Source organism: Alexandromys fortis, unplaced genomic scaffold (genome assembly GCF_014885135.2).
Source record: "Alexandromys fortis isolate MF-2015 unplaced genomic scaffold, M_Fortis_MF-2015_v1.1 scaffold_108, whole genome shotgun sequence".
Classification (NCBI taxonomy): Eukaryota; Metazoa; Chordata; class Mammalia; order Rodentia; family Cricetidae; genus Alexandromys; species Alexandromys fortis.
This window is the reverse complement of record NW_026067994.1, coordinates 4622519-4642367: the sequence shown is the minus strand read 5'-3', so window position 1 is coordinate 4642367 and position 19849 is coordinate 4622519. Positions and strand designations below refer to the sequence as shown.

The following is a 19849-nucleotide window of genomic DNA, read 5'->3' as shown; positions in this document are numbered from 1 at the left end:
GTGTGTGTGTGTGCGTGCGCGTAAGTGTGTGTGTGTATGTGTGTGTGTGTGTGTGTGTGTGTAGGAAGAGAAGATGACTATTTTGAGATCCAAAAACCCAGGAGAGCTTGGGCTGAGTGTGGAGGCTGAGCCATGGCTTTCCCCTCGCCTTCCTTGTGGAGACACTTGTCTCATTTTGTCTCGTGTGTCATCTTGGGGATGCATCCAGTTTGCAGTCACTTGTCTGTGCTTGGGATGCTCTGGAGGAGAGATGCTGGCTGGAGGGTGGCTGCCCTGTGCTACCTTGGGGCAGGCTTCATGCTTGGGGCTTGAGGCCCAGCCCAGGGGCCTGGCTGAAGTCAGGAGTGTGAGGTTGCAGCCTCCCTTCCAGGGCTGGAAAGAAGGTGTGAAGGAGCTGCCTTATTGAGATGCGGTGAGAACCAGGCAGTGCTGGGTGCAAATGAGCAGCTGGAACTCTGGGGACCCTTGCCAATGTTGACCTACCTATGGGCATTGCTCTCCAGAGCCCGGGACTTGGCAGTCTGTTGTCCAGAGCAGGAGTTGACTCACAGAACTTCATTGTCTTCCCCAGCTCTCATTTTTCTGCCTAGACTTTTGGGACAAATGAGCTACCTGTATTGGGCCATTTTGCCTGGTAACCTGGACCTGGGAAAAGTCCCTTCCTTTTTCCCAGGTTCCTGTAGTGTGTCTCCTAATCTCCTTACAGGTTGTGCTGCAGGTAGTTTTTGCATGTGTGCACACACATGTACGTGCATGAGCACCCCTCCCTCCATTCTGGCTCATGGATCCTGCTGGCCATCCATTCTCCTTGGTCTAGTGCTGCTCTTTGTATGCCTGGATTCAATAGGGCTTTTTTGCCCAGGTATCCTATGGGATGTGGGGGGATACAGGGAGGCACTCCCTGCATCTGGGCCCTCTCCTTTCCTGGAGGGCCTGGGCTACCAACAGCCTGCAGCCAGACTGGAGGAGGGGAGGCTGGGAAACCTGCCTGGGCCTCTGGCAGGTGAGTGCAGTACTCTGCTTTGCTCCAAAAATACTCAGTGATCTTAGCTCTTTCTCTAGAAAACAGTGATGTCACCGGGAGCCAATAGGCTTCTGGAAGGGCTTGCCTCCCTCTCTGCCTCCTCCTTCCGCAAGTTGCAGAGAAGAGGGAGGAAGAGGGGGGAGAGGGAGACACAGGCGACACACACTGACTCCTTGGAGAGGCACAGACAAGAAGCACACATGCACATAGAAAGCTCCATATTTCTGAAAAGCAGGCAAAACCCTTTCTGTCATAAATACAGTAGAAATTCACAGGACACACACACACATGCACACAGAGAGGAAGAGAGAGAGGAGAGAAGAGGAGAGAGAGAGAGAGAGAGAGAGAGAGAGAGAGAGAGAGAGAGAGAGAGAGAACCATCCACATAGAGTAAGAAAGAAACAGAGATGGAGGCATTGACAGAGAGACACGAGGAAGGAGCAGAAAAGAGAGAGACAGACAGAAACAGATACACAACACACAAGCACACATAGGCACGGATGCCAAAAAGAGACAAAGGCAGATGCCCAGAGGAGTCAGGAAGGGAAAAGCAAGACCTAGAGAAAGGGGAGAAGTTGGTACAGAAGACACAGAGCTAGACAGTGATCAGAAAACACCACATACACACACACACACACAACTGGACACACAGCTGTGAAGGAAAGACAGGCATGAGCTCATGGGTCAGGGGTGCAGAAAGAGCAGAGGGGGGTCAGACAGTCTTGCTTTCCAGCTGGCATCTTTGGGTGGGAGGGCTCAACAGGTATCTGGTTGGAAGCCGCCTGTTGGTGGCTGCTGTCCTTGGTACTGCCCTGGAGAGCTGGGCTTAGAGGGTGGTATAGGGCAAAGTGTGGAGTCCTGGGCAGTTGAAGAGAGGCAGGGGTGAGGCTGTCCTCATTGGAAGAAATGGTCAAGGTGACCTTGTCATCTCCCTCTCCCCCTTCCTGGTCTGAGAAGTGTGTTTGGCTGGAGGCGGACTTTAGTTTTCGTTTGCTCTGATATGCGGACAATGTCCCCAGAGTTAGCCTCTTTTCTGACGACCCCCCCCCCAAGCTTGAAATTTGGATAGGGTTGAGGCCTCACTTGCCCACGTCTGTCCCTTACCCCCTTCCTCATGTGGGTGTGCCCTCTCTAGCTCCCTGATTTTGATGTCCCCTGTGAAAGGTAGGGATTGCTCCAGGGCTCTTCCTTTGTTACCTCCATATTTCTCCCTTAGTGCTGATGTCTTGGGCTCCTGTGAGAGTCTAATAGCTTCAAGACCTGGAAATCGGAGGGCTGCAGTGCCTCCTGCTCCCCTCTGCAGCAAGGCTGGCGCAGTGGGTTGGAGGAGGGGCTGGGGAGGCTGCTCAGGTCCGTGGGGCTTTCCCTCTGGTGTTGCCAAGCAGCCTCCTTAGCTTGTTAGGGATTCCCCGCTCCTGTATGGAGCCCTCTTGTTTAGTGCGGTAACACCAGGCTGAGCTGGGGGTGGGGCAGAGGAGGAGGCGGGCTCTGCCTTCGCCCACCAGGCTCCTGCAGGAAGCGCCTTACTTCAGAAAGAATGCCGGAATGTTCCTAAGCACTACAGCGGGGCAGGGCTCCCAGGGCTGAAAGCCCTTCGTCCCCTGTGTCTGTAGCTCCCAATGCTTCTTTGAAGGGCAGAGGATACCCAGGGAAGGCAGGCCAGGCATGATTATGACGGCTGCTTTTTGGGTCTGGGATGGGAAGTTCTGCTTGCAAGACTAGAGAAATTGGGATGCCCCCTCCTTTCTTCTCCTCTTCCAAAGCTATGCAGGAAAAGTTTGACTGTCCTCAGGGCAGAGGGAGGTATACATAAAAGGTGGGTGTCCAGGGTGCATCAGGGACCCTTGGGGAGGGAAGAGGCAGATCCAGGAATGGGGAGGGAGGGTTGGATATCAGCATGAATTGTGGGAGCAGGATTTTTTTTTTGGCCAATTCTTCATGTATCACCTTGGCTGTCCTTGTTAGGTGCCCACGGCCTACGAGAGGAACCCGAGTTTGTGACTGCTCGAGCCGGTGAGGGTGTTGTCCTGAGATGCGACGTAATCCATCCAGTGACGGGACAGCCCCCGCCCTATGTTGTAGAGTGGTTCAAGTTTGGGGTCCCCATCCCTATCTTCATCAAGTTTGGCTACTACCCCCCACACGTGGACCCTGAGTATGCAGGTAAGGTGTGAGTGATGAGGGCCGTCCCCCTTCTCTCTCCATCACCCTGTGGGTTTTGGCTGTGATGCATCTTCCAGGACTCAGTGGTACCCACAAAGTCCCAGGTGCTCTTCATTTTTACCCCTGTCACCTCTGCTCTTTTTCTTAACTGGTCCTATTATCTCTGTTCTCATGGTATTTGCCCTTCGCCTGCTCTCTCTGCCCTCTGGTGGGTTTTCATCAGAAGTGGGAGTTGAGGCAGACATGAAACATGTCTGTTCAGCCTGGGGATGTGATGAGGCCAGGAGCGCAGGGCAAGTTAGGAAAAAGGACCCCCCCTGGGAGGAAGCAAGAAGTGGGGGAAGAAGGGAGTCAGACAGCTCCACCCCTCCCCAGGTATGGTGCAAGGCTGCAGGATCAGCTGTCTGTATGCCCCCACTGTCCTGGCTCTGAAGTTGGGTGTCCTGTGCCGAGCCTGGTAGGCACCTCCACTGTTTGCTGTCTGTGGCCCTGGCAGACACCCGATCTCACTTCCTCCGCCACTACCCCCCTCCCGTTCCTTGGCCCCATTTGTGTGCCACTCTGTAATTATTCTGCCAGCGTGGTCTCCCTGTGACTCATGGCTGCCGCCCGCCAGCCTACCAGGGAAGAGGGCGCAGGCAGGGTGTGTGCATGTGTGTCTGTGAGTGTGAATGTGTGCTGGAACTGAAGGAAGCCAGGAGACAGGCAGGACCCTGCCTTTGCCTTTCTCTTTCCTGTGGCTTCTGAGGTCTGAAGTGCATTCTCTGAGAATACATCAATTCTTTTCCTTTTCCTCATCCTCTCCCTGCCTCTCTCCTTTTCTCTCTCCCTCTCTCTTCCCCTCCTTCCCTCCCTTCTTTCCTCTCTCCCTTCCTCCCTTCCTCTCACCTCTTCCCCTCCCCTCCCTCCCTCTTCTCCTCCCTCCCTCCCTTTCTCCCTCCCTTTCTCCCTCCCTTCCTCCCTCCCTCTCTCCNCCCTCCCTCCCTCCCTCCCTCCCTCCCTCCCTCCCTCCCTCCCTCACTTCTTCCCTCTCTCTCACCTTCTCCCCTCCTTCCCTCCCTGCCTCCCTCCCTCCCTCTCTCCCATCTTCTCCCCTCCTTTCCTTCCTCCCTATTTTCCTCCCTCCCACCTTCCCTCCCTTCATGTCTTCCTTTGCTGCTGGCAATGAAACTCAAAGCCCCGCACTTTCCATGCAAGCATGATACCTTTGAACTCTGCGAGTCAGGGTCTCACTAAGTTGCCCATTCTGGCTTCTAGTTCACAATCCTCCTGTTTTAGCCTCTTGAATTACAGGCCTGAATCACCATGCCAGGCCCTTTGCTGTCTGGCTTTCTTCTGAGACTATGTTCCCCACCCTCCTTCTGACCAGGGTTAACTTTGATAGTCTTTTTAGGCAGAATGGCATCAGAGATCCTGCCAGGAAGGTTTGACTCTGAGGCAGAGAGGCAAGCAGAGGAAGCCGTGATTTTGGTTTGAATGAATGTGGGCTGGAGTGAAAGGTGGGGTACGAGGGGCCCCTGCGTTTCTTTGTCCACTGCAGTTTAGGTAGGGACTCTGCTATGCCCTGTTGTCACAGAGGTGGCTAAAGAAGAACTGTCAACCCTTGCTTTGCCTGCCCCTTCTAGGCTAGTCTGGGGGGCATATATCATCTTGGTACTGGTAGCAGGAGTGGCAGGGACCCGAACATCTGGCCCTGGTCTGCCCTCCCTTCTGCCTCTTCAGGGAAGCCAGACAGAAGGAAGCTGGGTCAGATAAGTCCTGAGCACCTAGCTGGGACAAAGATATTGTGGGTCCTGCTGGGCTATCCCAGTCTATCCTTTTTTTCTATATCTTTCTCATCTCTGCATCCATCAAGCCTTTCCTTTGTCCAAGGTCTCCAAAAAAATGGGTACCCAGCAAGCTGCCTTTGTAGGCTGACACAGGGTCATTGTGGGAGGGACAGTGGCTCACAGTCAGGGCAGGTTTGTCTTTGCTTTCGTCTCCTGTTGCCTATGGTGGCTGCCGACTGCCATTTTGGGACACTGCCATGGGAAGTGGTCTGAAGGTTATGAAGGTCCCTTTGCCTTTTGTGGGGGGAGTGGGAGAGCTGATGGCTCAGCCTCATGGCTCACTGGGCTTTCTTCACTATGTCCCCCCCCCCCCCCCCAGGCCGGGCCAGTCTTCACGACAAAGCATCTCTGCGGCTGGAGCAGGTGCGCTCGGAGGACCAGGGCTGGTACGAATGCAAAGTCCTCATGCTGGACCAGCAGTATGACACATTCCACAACGGCAGCTGGGTCCACCTCACCATTAATGGTGCGTATCTATTTCTTGGGACTGGCCAAGGAAGATGGCCTCTGGGGCCTACTCTGGAGGAAATGCCTCTACTAAGAGGAGCCCTACTAAGCCCTGACCCCATAAGATTTTGGTTCATGTTTTCTTTACACCCCTCAGATATGTTCCTGGAATTCATGGGTCATTAGCATGCCTGGAAGCAGCAGGTACTGTATGTGCAGGGTGACATCAGAGTTCCTCCTAGGAAAGCTTGAATCTGCTTCTGGGCACCATGGGGGTTGAATCCATCAGTGTTGGTGTCATTTCTCGGCCGCTGATGACTCTGCTAGCCCAGGGAATGCCTTTTCTCAGGTGGGGCTCCCTGAGTCTCAGCGTGGCTCTTTCCAGGTTGCTCACGTAGTCCTTGCTAAGTGCATTTATTTGGGTACTAAGTATCAAGGGTCTATTGTGTCCCTAGCCTTGCATCAGGTGATGGGCAAATAACGTTGAATAAACCCAGACCCATTTCCTGCTCGAGCAGGGTTTACCAGCTAATAAAATGTGAGAATCCCGGGAAGAACTGTTTTAATGCCTGTCGGTTATTTATAGCTCACGTTAAATGGATTGTGCTGTGCACAGACGCTTTTCAAGTGCCTGACGGGGGCAAGGAGGCCTGGGGGAGCTTGCCGAGCTCCAGGGTTGGCCTAGGCTGGGGCGTCCTGGGTCCGCAGTGGCAATGGTCTGCGGGACTGAGTGTTAAGGTCTCTACAGAGGATGAGGTTTTCATGGCAGACACGCTGAGATGTGTCACATCTGGGGTAAATCTGGGATTATCGATGCCGTGGCCCTCAGAATTGATGCTCCTAAATTGGAAATTTCTCTCGAGATGGTTCTGCCTTGAAGAATGGTTCTCTCTCCCCTTTCTGCTGGGGTTCCCAGGATTGGGAACCTGTCCAGAATCTGCAAAGAACAGAGTATTTTAGTTTTTTTTCTAAGAGATAAATATTTTTTCCCCCAGTGTTAGAAAGCAAAGCCAATTGTGCAGGCCAGGCATGTGCTTTGCCAGAGTTATGTTCTCAGCCCCAGAGGAGACGATTTTAACAGGAGTGTTGGCCTATAATGCAGGACATTTCAAAGTTGGTGATCCAAGGTCAGAGGCAGGGCCGTCACTAGGTGTTGTTGGTCCCAGCTGTTGAAGGCAGATTTTTAAACCTTGTGTAGATTTGCTACAGCAACAGTCAGCTTTCACGTGGTCAATGGAATCAGTTGTGCTATGCCCAGGGCACTCTCTCACCAGGAACCCAAGCAGATCCTAACTCAGAAGGGAGATCTGCCGCTCAAGGCTTTCATGGCCGAGCACCAAGTCAGGAGGCCCTGCATCATCTTCATTTCTTTTCTTTTCTTTTTCCTGTTACTTTTCCTATTGCCTGAAACCACCTTGAGGTGTGGCCTAGCTCTCACATCATCCTGATTGGTAGTATCTATTCTGGGAACCCAGACCCCAGCCATGTAGCTAAGACTCATGTTCAGGAAGGCAGAGTTCTTGGGAACTTACGTTCTGTTGGATATTGTCTTCGTGTGTATGAGTTGATTACTCAGGCATTGCTAATGTCTCAGAGTGGAATAGATGTGGACCAAGTCCTGCCAAAGACGCAGCTTATGTCTTGAACCCATGGCATATTAAGTCACCCCTCTTAGTCTCAGTTTCCTCAGAGTCTGTTTGCAGGATGTTGCAGGGTTCAGTGGACTGCTGTGTGAGATTGTGTCTTGAACACCAATTACCCGAGGACAGTTATGAGCAAGATAGCAGCCACGTTTTACACAGTGGGGGAAGGGCAAGCAGATCAAAGCACTGGTGGCAGGGACAGCTGGCTACAAAGCTCCGAGGACTTTGGTCCTTTAAAAGTCCTTGTGAATCTACCAAAAATTATCCATTCAAGACATATTTCTCAATGTCTTCACTGTGGCGGGCTCTGGGAGTCAGGCAGGGGACATGACCCAATCCTGATGGTTAAGGCTTCCAGTCATGTCAAGAAATGATTGCCTTGTGCCTTCGGGAGCACAAAGGAGGATGAGCCTCTCTGAGGACATGACCTCTGTCCAGAAACCTGGCCAGGGAGGAGCTTAGACAAGAGGTGGGGATGAGATGGGAAGGGTCCTTTCCTATAGGATCTTTTGGGCCTTTGGGAGCCCAAAGGAGGGGAGCACCTGAGGAAGGGGGTGCAGGCAGGCTGTGGACATGCAAGTGCTGGGCAGAGCCCTGAAGCAGAGCTACCACCTGCTCTGTGCTTGATAACCAGCCTTTGCGTGCAGTTCGCTGTCACCCAGCAGCCGGCCGGAAAGGTGCAGAATAGAGCAGCACCCTACATGAAAGAGAGTTCCCACCCAGGCCAACATTTCCTCTCTTCCAAAATTTCTTTCTGTGTAAATATTTCTATTCTCGCCAGACAGAAGCAAGGCCAGCCTTTTTTTTTTTTTGTATCCAGAGCAGAATGTATAGGTTTTTTGTTGTCAGGCGTTTTGTGATGGGGTATCAAGAGAGGCCAGGACGAAAATACGAGTTACTGCTTCATGCGCCTCCTGCGTTTTCTCTGAAGACGGTTTGGGTGAAAACAATCCCAATTATTCCTTTATCACACGTAAAAGACCTCGGAAGCCCAGGCCGAGCCTTGCGATAGGGCTGGTGTGTGGCTCGAAGGAGAGGCCAGCTTATTTCCAACCTGCACTTTAATTAGAGGGCGCTTGCAAGAAGAATCGAGCCTGGAAGTGCAGCTGGCAAGCTAACACCTAATTCAGTAAATCATTGAGAGTCAAACCATTATTTTCCTGGAAACTTGAAATTGTTCAAAGTACTTTCCTGATTAGCACCTAAATAATAAAGTAATTATGTAATTAGTAATTAATTTGTCACTTCAGGACATAATTTAATTTATTATCTTTTCTTTTAAGCTTGACACCAGAGGTAACAGAGGCTGTGGTTGAGTTAACTGAATTCTGGAGGCAGGGTGGGTGAATGCAGGCTCTAGAATGAGTGCACAGTTCGCAGGGCCTGGAGGCTGGAGTCCTGGAACGCCTTTACAGGGATTTGGGAAGGCTTGTCACCATTGCTGCTAGTATCTTTCTACACATGGCTGAGCCCTGCATTTCTTGAGGGTCTGTGTTTTATGTGATGAAATGCATTTCTTGATTCACTGTGCAGTTCCAAATGTTGGTTGTACCCACCCAGCTATAGGTGTTGGAGATGCGAGGCCAAGGTGGCCCTGCTTGGTCTTGCTCCCAAGAGGATGTATGAGCTTGCATTTGTGTTGGTGGAGTACCTCACATCCAGGAGGGACAGGAAATTTGAGTATTCAGTGGCGCTAGGAAGAGGCACCTGCTCACATAAATCAACGGAATGGGATCTGGATATAGGGTTCCAGGTCACGTGAGAGCTCTGCAAATGGATGGGTCTTGAGTTTGGAAGTTCTTGCTGCAGAGGAGACTCAGAAAGCTGAGGCTGCTAGAGTCAGCAGGAGAACGTATCCAGGAGATGCTGCTGGTGCAGGCAGGACCTAATGCCAGCACTCTCTGACTGACTCTTGGATCATGGCTGTGTGGAGGGGGAAGGAGCCTTTCCAAGGCTCCCAGGGGTGATAATGGCAGTGGTAATGGCAGCGCAATCAGAGTTTGCTGTAAGCGTTTGTCCGCATTTTACACAAGATCTTTTAGAAACCTTTTCTTTTTTATTACCTGCATCACTTCTAGAGGGGAGAAGATTTAGAGAAAGCCCAGAGAGTCCGAGGAACCTACCTGAGATTATAGGGCAGGCTAGTACTTGAACTTGGACCCTTGAGAGGAACCCAGGATGGCCTATCCTAGTATTGTTGGATTTGGTGCTAGTATTTAAAAGAGCTATTTGGGGGAGAACATGGAACCAGTAGTCCGAGGGGTCCAAGTTGACCAGATTGTCTCTGCAAGCAGCTCAGGCAAAGGATGCTGAGTTTCTTAAAAGCCGATTATCCAAACAGGATGGAGTGTTAATCATACCTTCAGTGCATGGAAGAGGATAACCTCGTGTAATCAGGGGAGAATTAAGAAGGTAGTAGCCTGTGGGAATTCACTGCTCACCTTTATCCACAGGAGCCCAGGAGGAGGATGCAGGCGGGTGGGGGATTTTCCCTCTGAGCATCCTTAGCCTGGGACCTGTAGTAGGCCTTGATGGGACTCAGTCAAGAAATCTCCTGCAAGTGAATGGGCTTGGTGGAACTGGGATACCCGGAGTGGGAGACCCTGAGCAGCGTGCTAATCCTGAAGGGAGGTGGGAGAGTCTTTAGTCTTGTATGTTTCGAGCCCTGAGCACAGCGGCCTCCCAACCATACATGTCTGTAAATGTTCTTCTGGGCAGTAACTAAGTTCAGCCAGATGAGTGTAGAATTTGGAGAGAGCCAGACCGAGAGTAGGTCAAAGTTGACCAGATTGTCTCTGCAAGCAGCTCAGACAAAGGGTGATGAGTCTCTTAAAAGCCGATAATCCAAACAGAGTGGAGAGTTAATCATACTTTGAGAGCACGGGGGAGGATAACATAGTCTGCAGGTCCTAGCCGCCTTCCCCCCGTGATATATTACATCGGGTAGAAGTTTCTGCACTCTGTTTTTGTTCCTTTGTCCTTGCAATACTGCAGAGTTCTGCACAGGTGGATGGAGTCCGTCTCTCACTTTCCTGGTGTTCTTTGCAGCCCCCCCCACCTTTACAGAAACACCCCCCCAGTACATTGAGGCCAAGGAAGGTGGAAGTATTACCATGACTTGCACTGCTTTTGGGAACCCTAAGCCCATTGTCACCTGGCTCAAGGAAGGGACCCTCCTCGGTGCTAGTGGAAAGTACCAGGTGAGTGCAGCTCTCACCTGGGTACCACAACCACTCTTCCTCATCCTCTCTCCTTACCTGTCTCCCATCTAAGGCAGCTGGCCACTGATGCTGCGTGTACAGGCCCAGGGTGGAGGCAGGCAACCTAATGCCCTGACTTGACTGCAAGCGTTCTGCTGCCTTTTGTAGGGAGGCCCTTGTCCTCCTTTCCCCTGTAAATGAGTCCCTGAGGCCGTTCCCAACTTCTCAGAGCTCATCTCTTTGCTTAAGGGACAAGCCCGTGAGGCCCACAGGTTGATGTTGAGTTCTGTGCCCCCAGGTGAGTGACGGCAGCCTGACGGTGACATCGGTCAGTCGGGAAGACAGAGGCGCCTATACCTGCCGAGCATACAGCATCCAGGGTGAGGCTGTGCACACAACTCATCTGCTTGTTCAAGGTAGGGAGATTTTTTCAGTCTCTTTCTCGCTGGATCTCTGTAGGAGCCTTCCAGGCCTGCTGAACCGTGGAGAACGTTTTCTCAGGGCCCAGCCTGCCCAGCTGGGGGTGCTAGAGGAGTTGGGGGGTGGGATCTGTCTCACATGTATCTCTTACCCTGACTCCCACCCTGGTCAGTTGGGAAATGGTGTGGCAGAGGGACAGGGACCGTGCTGAGCCGGTTCTGATTTCCTGTTGAGGGCACATTCCTATCATGTTTCCACCTTCCTCAGAGAGGAGACCTGTCCCCCTCAGGGTCATCTATCCATCAAAGACAGCATCAGTATATAAAGACAGGACAATAATCCAAGTATCTGATATTTAAGCAACATCAGGGACTTTGGGTAAAGCTTGGTTCTGACTGTCTGGCCCCCGAGCGCCCTGAAGGGGGCTGAGCATTCGTTGCCAGGGTGGGAAAGGTGTCAGGTAGGGGTCTCTGTGTGCTGGAGTGACAGTGGCAGATAAGGGTAGTTGTGTCTGCTTGGCAGGGCAACTGTGATGACATTCTCTCCTTTGGCTTCTGAGGACTGAGCAGGGCCCGAGGCAAATGGTGGGAAGCAGCCTACATCCCACAGGAGGGTCAAAGCCTAGCTCTGCTGAGGTCTGGCTTCCTAGTCCCAAGGCTTGCTGGATTTTGCTTCTTTGCTCCCCAGAGTCCTCGCCTCAGTGGCCTGAACCTCCAACTGGAGAACAGTACAAGGTTCTGCTACTTCAGCGGGCCTTGTGCTTTCTGACTTGAGCTCTGTTGGCGTTGGGTAGGAAAGGTGCATGAGGGTTATAAATGGCTGCTCTGCAAACCATGGGGTCATTGCAGATGTGATACCGAAGGGTGCCTGAGCCTCACAGCAGCTGGAAGTATCGCCATGATGACTGCCTGGGCTCTGCTACCTGGACACCCCATCTTGAGCATCCCAGAGCTTCCTGGAGAGGCCTGGCATGGTAGCCTTCCCAATCAGGAGAGGTGATGTTTATTCCCTGTTCTCCCCAGGGCCTCCCTTCATTGTTTCCCCTCCTGAGAACATCACCGTCAACATCTCCCAGGATGCTCTGCTTACCTGCAGGGCAGAGGCGTATCCTGGCAACCTCACCTACACCTGGTACTGGCAGGATGAGAATGTGTACTTCCAGAAGTGAGTAGTACCCTGCTCCAACCCTCTTACACGCACCCCCACAGGCCACTGCCTTGAGAGAGGGGCCCTGGCAGTGCTTGGGAACCCAAAGCTCCCTTGCTGCCTCTAGGGGCGGTGAAGTGACTCACTGCTACCTTGCTTGTTTTTCTGCCAACATCCCCCCTTTCTCCTTGCCTGCTCCTCACTGTTTTGCAGTGACCTGAAGCTAAGGGTGCGGATCTTGATTGATGGGACGCTGATCATCTTCCGAGTGAAGCCAGAGGATGCTGGAAAGTATACCTGCGTCCCTAGCAACAGCCTGGGGCGCTCCCCTTCTGCCTCAGCATACCTGACTGTGCAGTGTGAGTAGGGGTGTGGGAGGGAGGGTTCTGGGCATTCTAGCAGGTGCAAGCTGCACTAGCGAGATCAGAACTTGAAGACCCAGCATGTTTCTGAGGACTAGAAGAACACCCGAGGGGGGACTAGTCCACCTCCAGAGGAGGCCATGGCCAGTCGGGCCAATAGAATGAACTGAAACTGGCAGATGTTGTCTGTGGGCTGGTCATCACTTGATGTGAGCCAGTTCACTGATTCAAGCTTAGGCCATGTTCAAGGATAACAAAGCTTACTTAGCTCTGAGCATTTGCTGTTCAGAATGGTAGTCCTTGTGTTATTGAGTACTGGTTTATACCTGGACTGACTGGGTCTGCTTCCATACCTCCTGGCTATCAAATCCCTCTACTCTGGGACCATGAGACTCAAATTAACGGGCTGCTGTTCCACCAGACCCAGAGAGGGCTTCTGGGGGAGCCCTAGATCCCACCTAGAACTAATACTTGGGCGCCTTGGGTTGCGTTCCTACCCCGTGACAAGCTGGACATTTGACAGAGCGAGATGGGAAGATGGGTAATGGAGATTAATGCCTTCCCTTTGACTCATGGATGGCCCTGTCACTCAGGCAACAAAGGCTGCAGGTTGTTGCTATAGGTGACAGACTTCCATTCTTAGAATGCTGGTGTGGGAGAATGATATACACCCGAGGACATGGAGAGGCAGGGATAAACAATGTAACGTGGTGATCTAAGTCAGCCTCTAAGCTGAGGACAACTTAGAGGAACAATCGGTGACCTTGGGAGCTCCCCCTGATGGCTGCACAGTGCTCGCAAGGGTCTGCTGTTGAACAGGCAAGGTCACAGCGGTGAAGCGCCATTGTATTTGCCGAGTCCCTCCCCACTCCTCACGGTGTGTGTTTTCTCATTCTGTGGGGGTGACTATGAATAAAGGCCTCAGTCCTCTTGTATTGCTGACACCTCCTCAGGATTTGTGCTTTGCTGGGGTGCAGGTTCCAGACTGTTATGTGTTGGGAAGCCTGGGACATTGGGTGGACTCCCTAGACCTGTAGTAGGAAAAGCATGCAGTCCTGGGGACTACAGGAAGGGGCTGCTTCACCTTGCAGGTGTGTCTCTCCCTCTGGGCTGGGTGTGGGCAGTGCCACATGAACTAGAAGGTAGCAGTGATGCAGGAGGGAGACAGCCAGCAGGAACCAGCCCTCAGAAGGATGCCAGACCAACCAAGATGAAGGCTCCGTCCTTGGAGCTATGGGCCGCTCGTCTCTTGCTGAGGCATCTTGGTTTCCCTGGCTCTCCTCAGCACCAGCATCCCCACCCGCTCCCACTTGTCCTTTCTTACCCCATTCCTCCCTTCAAAGAGAATCCAGGGAGTTGAGATTTATAGGTGGGTGAGACAAGGATCTTTATTTCTGCTAAAGAGCAGTGCTCAGAGTATTTCCCATTCATAAACCCTTTGAAAACCTTAGAGGAATAAAAAAAAAAAAAAGGACTATCATACAAAAGTAGGAAGCTACATTTAAATATATAACTCGGCCTGGTATTTATGTAAGGCTCTTTTCTGAAGAGCTCAGAATGCTTAAAAGGTACCAACCAGCTCATTCGTCACAGCCTTCCTAGCTCTGGATCTTTCTCCTTTGTAGCCCTAGGGGTCCTGGGGGACATGAGAAGATGTCACTTACCTCTCAGCACAGGGCTCCTGGGCCTCTTGCTGTCTGTCCTGGGGCCATGGTGGGTTTTACCTTTAACTGCAGAGTCAAGTGAAATTACTGAGGCCAAGGGAGGCTAGACATCCTGCAGAAGGAATACCAACCGTTCTGCTTGGGACAGCATTTTACCTAGAACTGACATTGCTCTTTCGGTTTAGGATGTGAAATAATTAACTGCTTACTTGTGAGAAACTTCAGGATACAAAGTAGTTGGAGAACTGCACAGTCATTGTTGGCTTGGCAGGGCAGGGCTAAAGTCTGTGGCGAGAGCCGCTTCCAAGTCCTGGGCCATTTAAAATGCACCTTTGAATGCCTCCACTCATTCCTGAGCATCCTACGGTTCTTAAAAGCGTAGTAAGCAGGGCGGCTGAAAGAAGCGTGCAGCCTGCTCCTGTCTGCTGTGCGTGGCCCCTAGGCTATAAGTGCTCCGGAGTGGGATTGTTGGTGGCTCTGGCTCCTAGCCCTGTATTGAATGTTGAGAGTCTGAAGTAGTAGATGTATAGGTTCTTTTGCAAAGGAATGGGGAGTGTGCGCTGGCGCTCACCTTCTGCTTTGATTGTTTCTCCCACACCACCCCTATCACAGACCCAGCCCGTGTCCTCAACATGCCCCCTGTCATTTATGTGCCCGTGGGAATCCATGGCTATATCCGCTGTCCTGTGGATGCAGAGCCACCCGCTACTGTGGTGAAGTGGAATAAGGATGGCCGGCCACTGCAGGTAGAGAAGGTAGGAGGGAGATGCTTGTTGGGACTCAGAATGAGGAGGATCCATCCTTCTGACAAGAAAGATGCTGCCTCTGGGCTCTGGGCCTTTGCCAGTCCCACTCCTCCTTAAAAAAAAAAAAAGTCTAGGCAAACAAGGAGCAACGATCTGGCAGGCGTTTGGCCGTGTTCCACGTCCGCAGGGGATGCCAGTTTCAGCTCAGTTGCTGTTCTGTCCCATACTCCTCTAGCCCGGCTCAGACTCTGCCCGGAAGAGGCTGGTATTCAGTGCCCGTGTCCTGACCATGGCCCCCTGCTCTCTTATCTATGTCTGGCAGAACTTGGGGTGGACCTTGATGGACGATGGCTCTATTCGCATTGAGGAGGCCACAGAGGAGGCTCTTGGCACTTACACCTGTGTGCCTTACAATACCCTGGGGACTATGGGCCAGTCTGCCCCTGCACGGCTTGTCCTAAAGGTGAGTCTCCCGGACGGTGCGTGGCCCCCCCGTGGTGGGCAGTTTTCCTTCGGCCAACCTTTCCCACGTGTCTCTGTGCTTCCCGCAGGACCCCCCGTATTTCACGGTGCTACCAGGCTGGGAGTACAGGCAGGAGGCCGGCCGGGAGCTGCTCATTCCCTGCGCAGCTGCAGGGGACCCCTTCCCTGTCATCACCTGGAGGAAGGTACCTGGGCCTTCAAGCTCTTGCACTGTGGGGGAGGCAGGGAAGATCCAGTGGTTTGGAACTGTGTGGACAGGCCAGATGTTAGGAGGGGAGGCGACACTGGAGGATAGCGGTGGGGTGTTGGCACTGGGCTCAGGGCTCGCGACACCACCTTCATCCTCTTCAGACTCCTGGAGTTGTGAGCTCGCGTCCCTTAACCTGAATCCCTGCTCCCATCCTCTTCCCTGCTCCTTGTTTGGCTAAGGTAGGGAAGCCCAGCAGAAGCAAGCACAACGCCCTGCCCAGCGGGAGTCTCCAGTTCCGTGCCCTGAGTAAGGAGGACCACGGGGAGTGGGAATGTGTTGCCACCAATGTGGTCACAAGCATCACTGCCAGCACCCACCTCACTGTCATCGGTACGTGGTCGAGTAGGCCGTCTTGGGTGACTGCTAGCACTCTGCAGGCGTCTTTCCTAAGTCAGACCAAGGAGTGCAACCCCATACCCTTGACTGCAGGGGACTCTGGCAGGCAGGGTCAGGATCCCTGTTTGTCCTATCTTGGGGAGGGTAGGGGAGAGGAGATATTTGGGAACTGGAATAGAAAGAGTGAGAATCAGATGTGGCACCTTGGCCAGACACTGAGCTGCCTGAAGGGAGGACTGGTGTCCACAGCCTGGGGCAGGAGGAATGACTGTGCTCCTTGTTCTGATCGCTCAGGACATGCCAGCCTGAGTGTAGCCTGTCCCCTTGGGACTTGACAGTCACAGTAGCACCCAAAGCCAATACAGTTTTCCCTGTCAGTTCAGACTATGAATAAAGTGGTCTGCATCTTGTTATTCATAACCTGGCCTGGAGTCACATCCTTCATACCCAGCAGGTGTGGCCTTGTACCTAGACCACTGCTGTCTGCTGTGTGCAATGTGGCTGTCGTTTGTAGCTAGAGATTAAGGGGATGTCATTTTTGGGTTTTCCCAGGATGCCAAGGGATTGTTTTTTAGCTCACAAGATGCATGGGAATTTGGTCAGGATGAGGAGGGTTCTGTTTTTCCCTCTGGCTCATGTTCCTGCTGGTGATGCTAGCCTATGTAGTGGATGGGCTTTTCTCTCTGACGCCAGCAGGACCGGGGTGGGCCTGGGATCCTGCCTTCGTTGTAGCCACTTCTTAGGACGCATCTTGGTACCCTGGATCTCCTACCAGAAGATGATGGGGACTAGCAAATGGGCTTGGTGGCTTCTTTTGTTCTGAGCTGTCTTCCTTGGTCTCCAGGCACTAGTCCCCATGCCCCAGGCAGTGTCCGGGTCCAGGTCTCCATGACAACTGCCAACGTGTCCTGGGAGCCAGGCTATGATGGAGGCTATGAGCAGACATTCTCAGTTTGGTACGGACCTCTGTGAGTCAGCCCCGCATGCTTTGCTCTCTGCTTCTCTTTCCCTTGCCCCACTTAGGGCACCCAGCCTGCCCCATCCCATCCCATCCCATCCCACCCTGGGGCTGGCGGTGGGCCCAAGGAGGCTAGGACCTGCACTTGTCAGCTCTGCAGATGGCCAGGCAGTGATGGAGTTCTTAAGGATGCTAGGGATGTCTATAAGGGACTCAGTGAGTCCTTATGGCACCACCCTGGAGGTTGGAATGCTGGTTTGGGCTTAACTCTCCCCCCCCCCCCGCCCCGTGCCCTCTCTGTGGCACTCTCAGTGCCCCCTCATTTACTGTCTTACCTCAGTCTTTCTCCAGGTTCCTAGTCTTGACAGTGTTGTAAATGGTATGTGAGGTTTAGAGTCTAGTTTTTGTTGTTCCTTGCCCAGAGGTTCCAGGTATCAGGAGAACATATGCTCCCATCCCTGCCCTTGCCTCTCCTGTCTGTTTTTTCTCTCTAGGATTTTGTGCATGTCATTTTCATGTCTGTTATTAACCAGATCAGTGACTTAAGATCCTTGCCCAAACCTTGGGGTAGCTAGATCTCACAAATGCACGGACCAGGATGAGGACCCAAGGCATGGGATAGGATGACGAGAAGCCGAGCGAGCTGCACTCCCTTCTTTTCCAGGTCTCTGGGGCTTCTCATTCCTAGCATTCCTGTCTTGAGCTGGGAACCACAGCTTCACAGACAACATTCTCAAGTGGGGAAGACAAACCTTTCGCTTCCCTCTCCTTCAGCCTGGTTCAGTCTGAATCTGGGGAGGAGGAACAAGCAGATGTAGACCTCAGAGAGGGCCCTCAGCAGCCCGAGGTTGAGGGCGGCCTTCCATCTCCCCAGCCGTTCTCAGACTGCACAGACAGACTTTTGAGATCCCTGTGGTTGAACTGGATTGGGGTTGGGGAAGGGTGGCATCTGGCGTAGCAGATTTGGGTGCAGATACGGGCTCCCTTTGTGGCCGATGGCGCTGCTCTGTGTGAGGGCGCCCCTCATCTGCACAACTTTTTATCACATTCTGTTCGCTTGCTTTGGCAGAGAAGGTCAGTTGCCAGGGTGGAGGAGATTCCCCGCTTCCTTCTGGCAGATCATTGTACTATTGTAGTCATTTGACGCCTGCTGGGTTTCTTTTTTTCTTTCCATGCGTGTTTTGCCTCTGCTCACATTATTGGGCCCACCTGGTAGCAGGAGTGAATCTTAAAACCTAGGGAGGAACCTGTGGGTATCAGTGAATTACAGCTCGGGGCTGCATGGAGTAGGCCAGTTATCCTGGACAATGTCTCCTCCCTGTGGTGTCTTCTGGAACTGCATCTGCAGCAGGTGGTTTCCTTACCTGTTGGGTGTTGAGGAGGAGGCTTTGGAGTGGGAAACCTCATCCCTAGTTTCTTTTCTCTCCATCTCTGTCACTTTCCCCTTGACTGTGGTTTCTGTCCTCCAAGGTCAAGTCTCAGGAATCCTGGGCCTGCCACAAAGCAAAACCTGTTTTTTTTTTTTTTTTTTCATGCCTTGGCTATCCTCAGATGACCTGAGTTGGACTGGGTCTAGCAGAGCATCCTGGATGACTCTGGGCCCCACTTTTGTCTCTCTCCAGTATGGTAGACAGTCAAGGTTGTCTAGGTTCCTTTTCTAGCCTTGGCATTGCCCAGCCGCTCCTCCTCAAATCCAGTGTCCCTATTCTATCAAGTGAACCCATATATAAAGTGGTTCCGAGTGTAGAATTCTCTCACGGTGCAATTGGTAACTTGACCAGTGTCCTCAGCATGATTTACACCCGACGACCCCTTTTCCATGGGGAGGTACCACAGTGGGGTGTGCCCAGGTGCCATGAAAGTTGGCATAGCCAGAGCCAGGCAGGTAACCCCACCTTGGTTATCCTTCTTCCTGCCCTTGGACCTGGGGATGCTTGTATTTTCACTGCCTTTTCCTTGGGAACCTGCATGCATGCTATTCTCTCCAGTGTGACCCACCCCACCCCTTCTCCCCCATCTCTTCTCTCTCTCTTTTGGTCAGGATGAAGCGGGCTCAGTTTGGGCCCCACGACTGGCTGTCCTTGTCAGTGCCACCGGGCCCCAGCTGGTTGCTGGTAGACAGCTTGGAGCCTGAGACCGCATACCAGTTCAGTGTCCTGGCCCAGAACAGGCTGGGAACCAGCGCCTTCAGTGAGGTGGTCACTGTGAACACTTTAGGTGAGGTCCTGGGCTGGTGTGTATGGGGGTTATTTCTTAGCAGAGCTGACCTAGACAAAGGTGATGCTAGTGATAGTCTTAGAATTAACATTAGGCCTTGGCAAGAGACACTTCTCAGGTGGATGGAGGTCATGTCTCCAGCCCCCTTTCTGCTCCGTGGATGGCAGGTGTAAAATGCTCACCCCAAACTCTGAAGTTCCTCTTCTGGGCTTCATTTATTGTTTGTTTTTGAATAGGTTCTCACTGTGTAGGCCTCCCTAACCTGGAACTCACTCTGTACCTAGCTGGCCTTGAACTCACAGGGCTCTGCCTGTCTCTGCCTCCCAAGTGCTGGGATTAAAGGCGTGCGCCACCAGTCCTGGCCTGGGCCTCACTTTGAGCTCAAGGGCCCCAGATGGAATCAAAAGTAGGACTCGTGTGTTGTGAGAAGAGCTTATCAGTTCTTGGGATGAGAGCAGAAGATAAACCATGTGCCGCTTAACAGTAGGGAAAAGCGTCAGAAGAAACCACATCTGAGAAATGTGTCGTTAAGCAGTGAGATCATCGTGTAGCTGGCGTGACGTGAGACAAAGTGATGCAACCGAGAAATCCAGTGAACTGTAGATCCTCGGAGCTGATGCTGCAGGAGCAGGGTGGGCTGTTGTCACCAGCAACCTTTTCCGTTGTTGGAGTACACCCTAGCCATAGAAATAAAGCACAGGGCCTGGAGAGATGGTGCAGAGGTTCAGAGCACTGGTTGCTCTTTCAGAGGTCCTGAGTTCAATTCCCAGCAACCACATGGTGGCTTACTGCAAAGAGATCTGGTGCCCTCTTCTGGCCTGCGGGGATAGATGCAGGGAGAACACTGTATACATAATAAATACATAAGTCTTTTTTTAAAAAAAATATTTATTTATTTATTATGTATACAATGTTCTGTCTGTGTGTATGCCTGCAGGCCAGAAGAGGGCACCAGACCTCA

General features: G+C 52.4%; 1 protein-coding gene across 1 annotated transcript in view; it reads left to right on the top strand.

Annotated features, from left to right (window-relative positions):
- The window catches only part of Igsf9b (immunoglobulin superfamily member 9B), a 45772-nt gene that overhangs the window by 7153 nt on the left and 18770 nt on the right, over positions 1 to 19849 (top strand). Inside the window, exons 2-13 of the mRNA XM_050160096.1 lie at positions 2990 to 3187; positions 5336 to 5482; positions 10155 to 10306; positions 10605 to 10722; positions 11749 to 11890; positions 12086 to 12231; positions 14511 to 14653; positions 14967 to 15107; positions 15196 to 15312; positions 15557 to 15707; positions 16558 to 16669; positions 18713 to 18888. Coding sequence (XP_050016053.1) covers positions 2990 to 3187; positions 5336 to 5482; positions 10155 to 10306; positions 10605 to 10722; positions 11749 to 11890; positions 12086 to 12231; positions 14511 to 14653; positions 14967 to 15107; positions 15196 to 15312; positions 15557 to 15707; positions 16558 to 16669; positions 18713 to 18888 — 1743 coding nt within the window. The remainder of the gene's footprint in view (positions 1 to 2989; positions 3188 to 5335; positions 5483 to 10154; positions 10307 to 10604; positions 10723 to 11748; positions 11891 to 12085; positions 12232 to 14510; positions 14654 to 14966; positions 15108 to 15195; positions 15313 to 15556; positions 15708 to 16557; positions 16670 to 18712; positions 18889 to 19849) is intronic.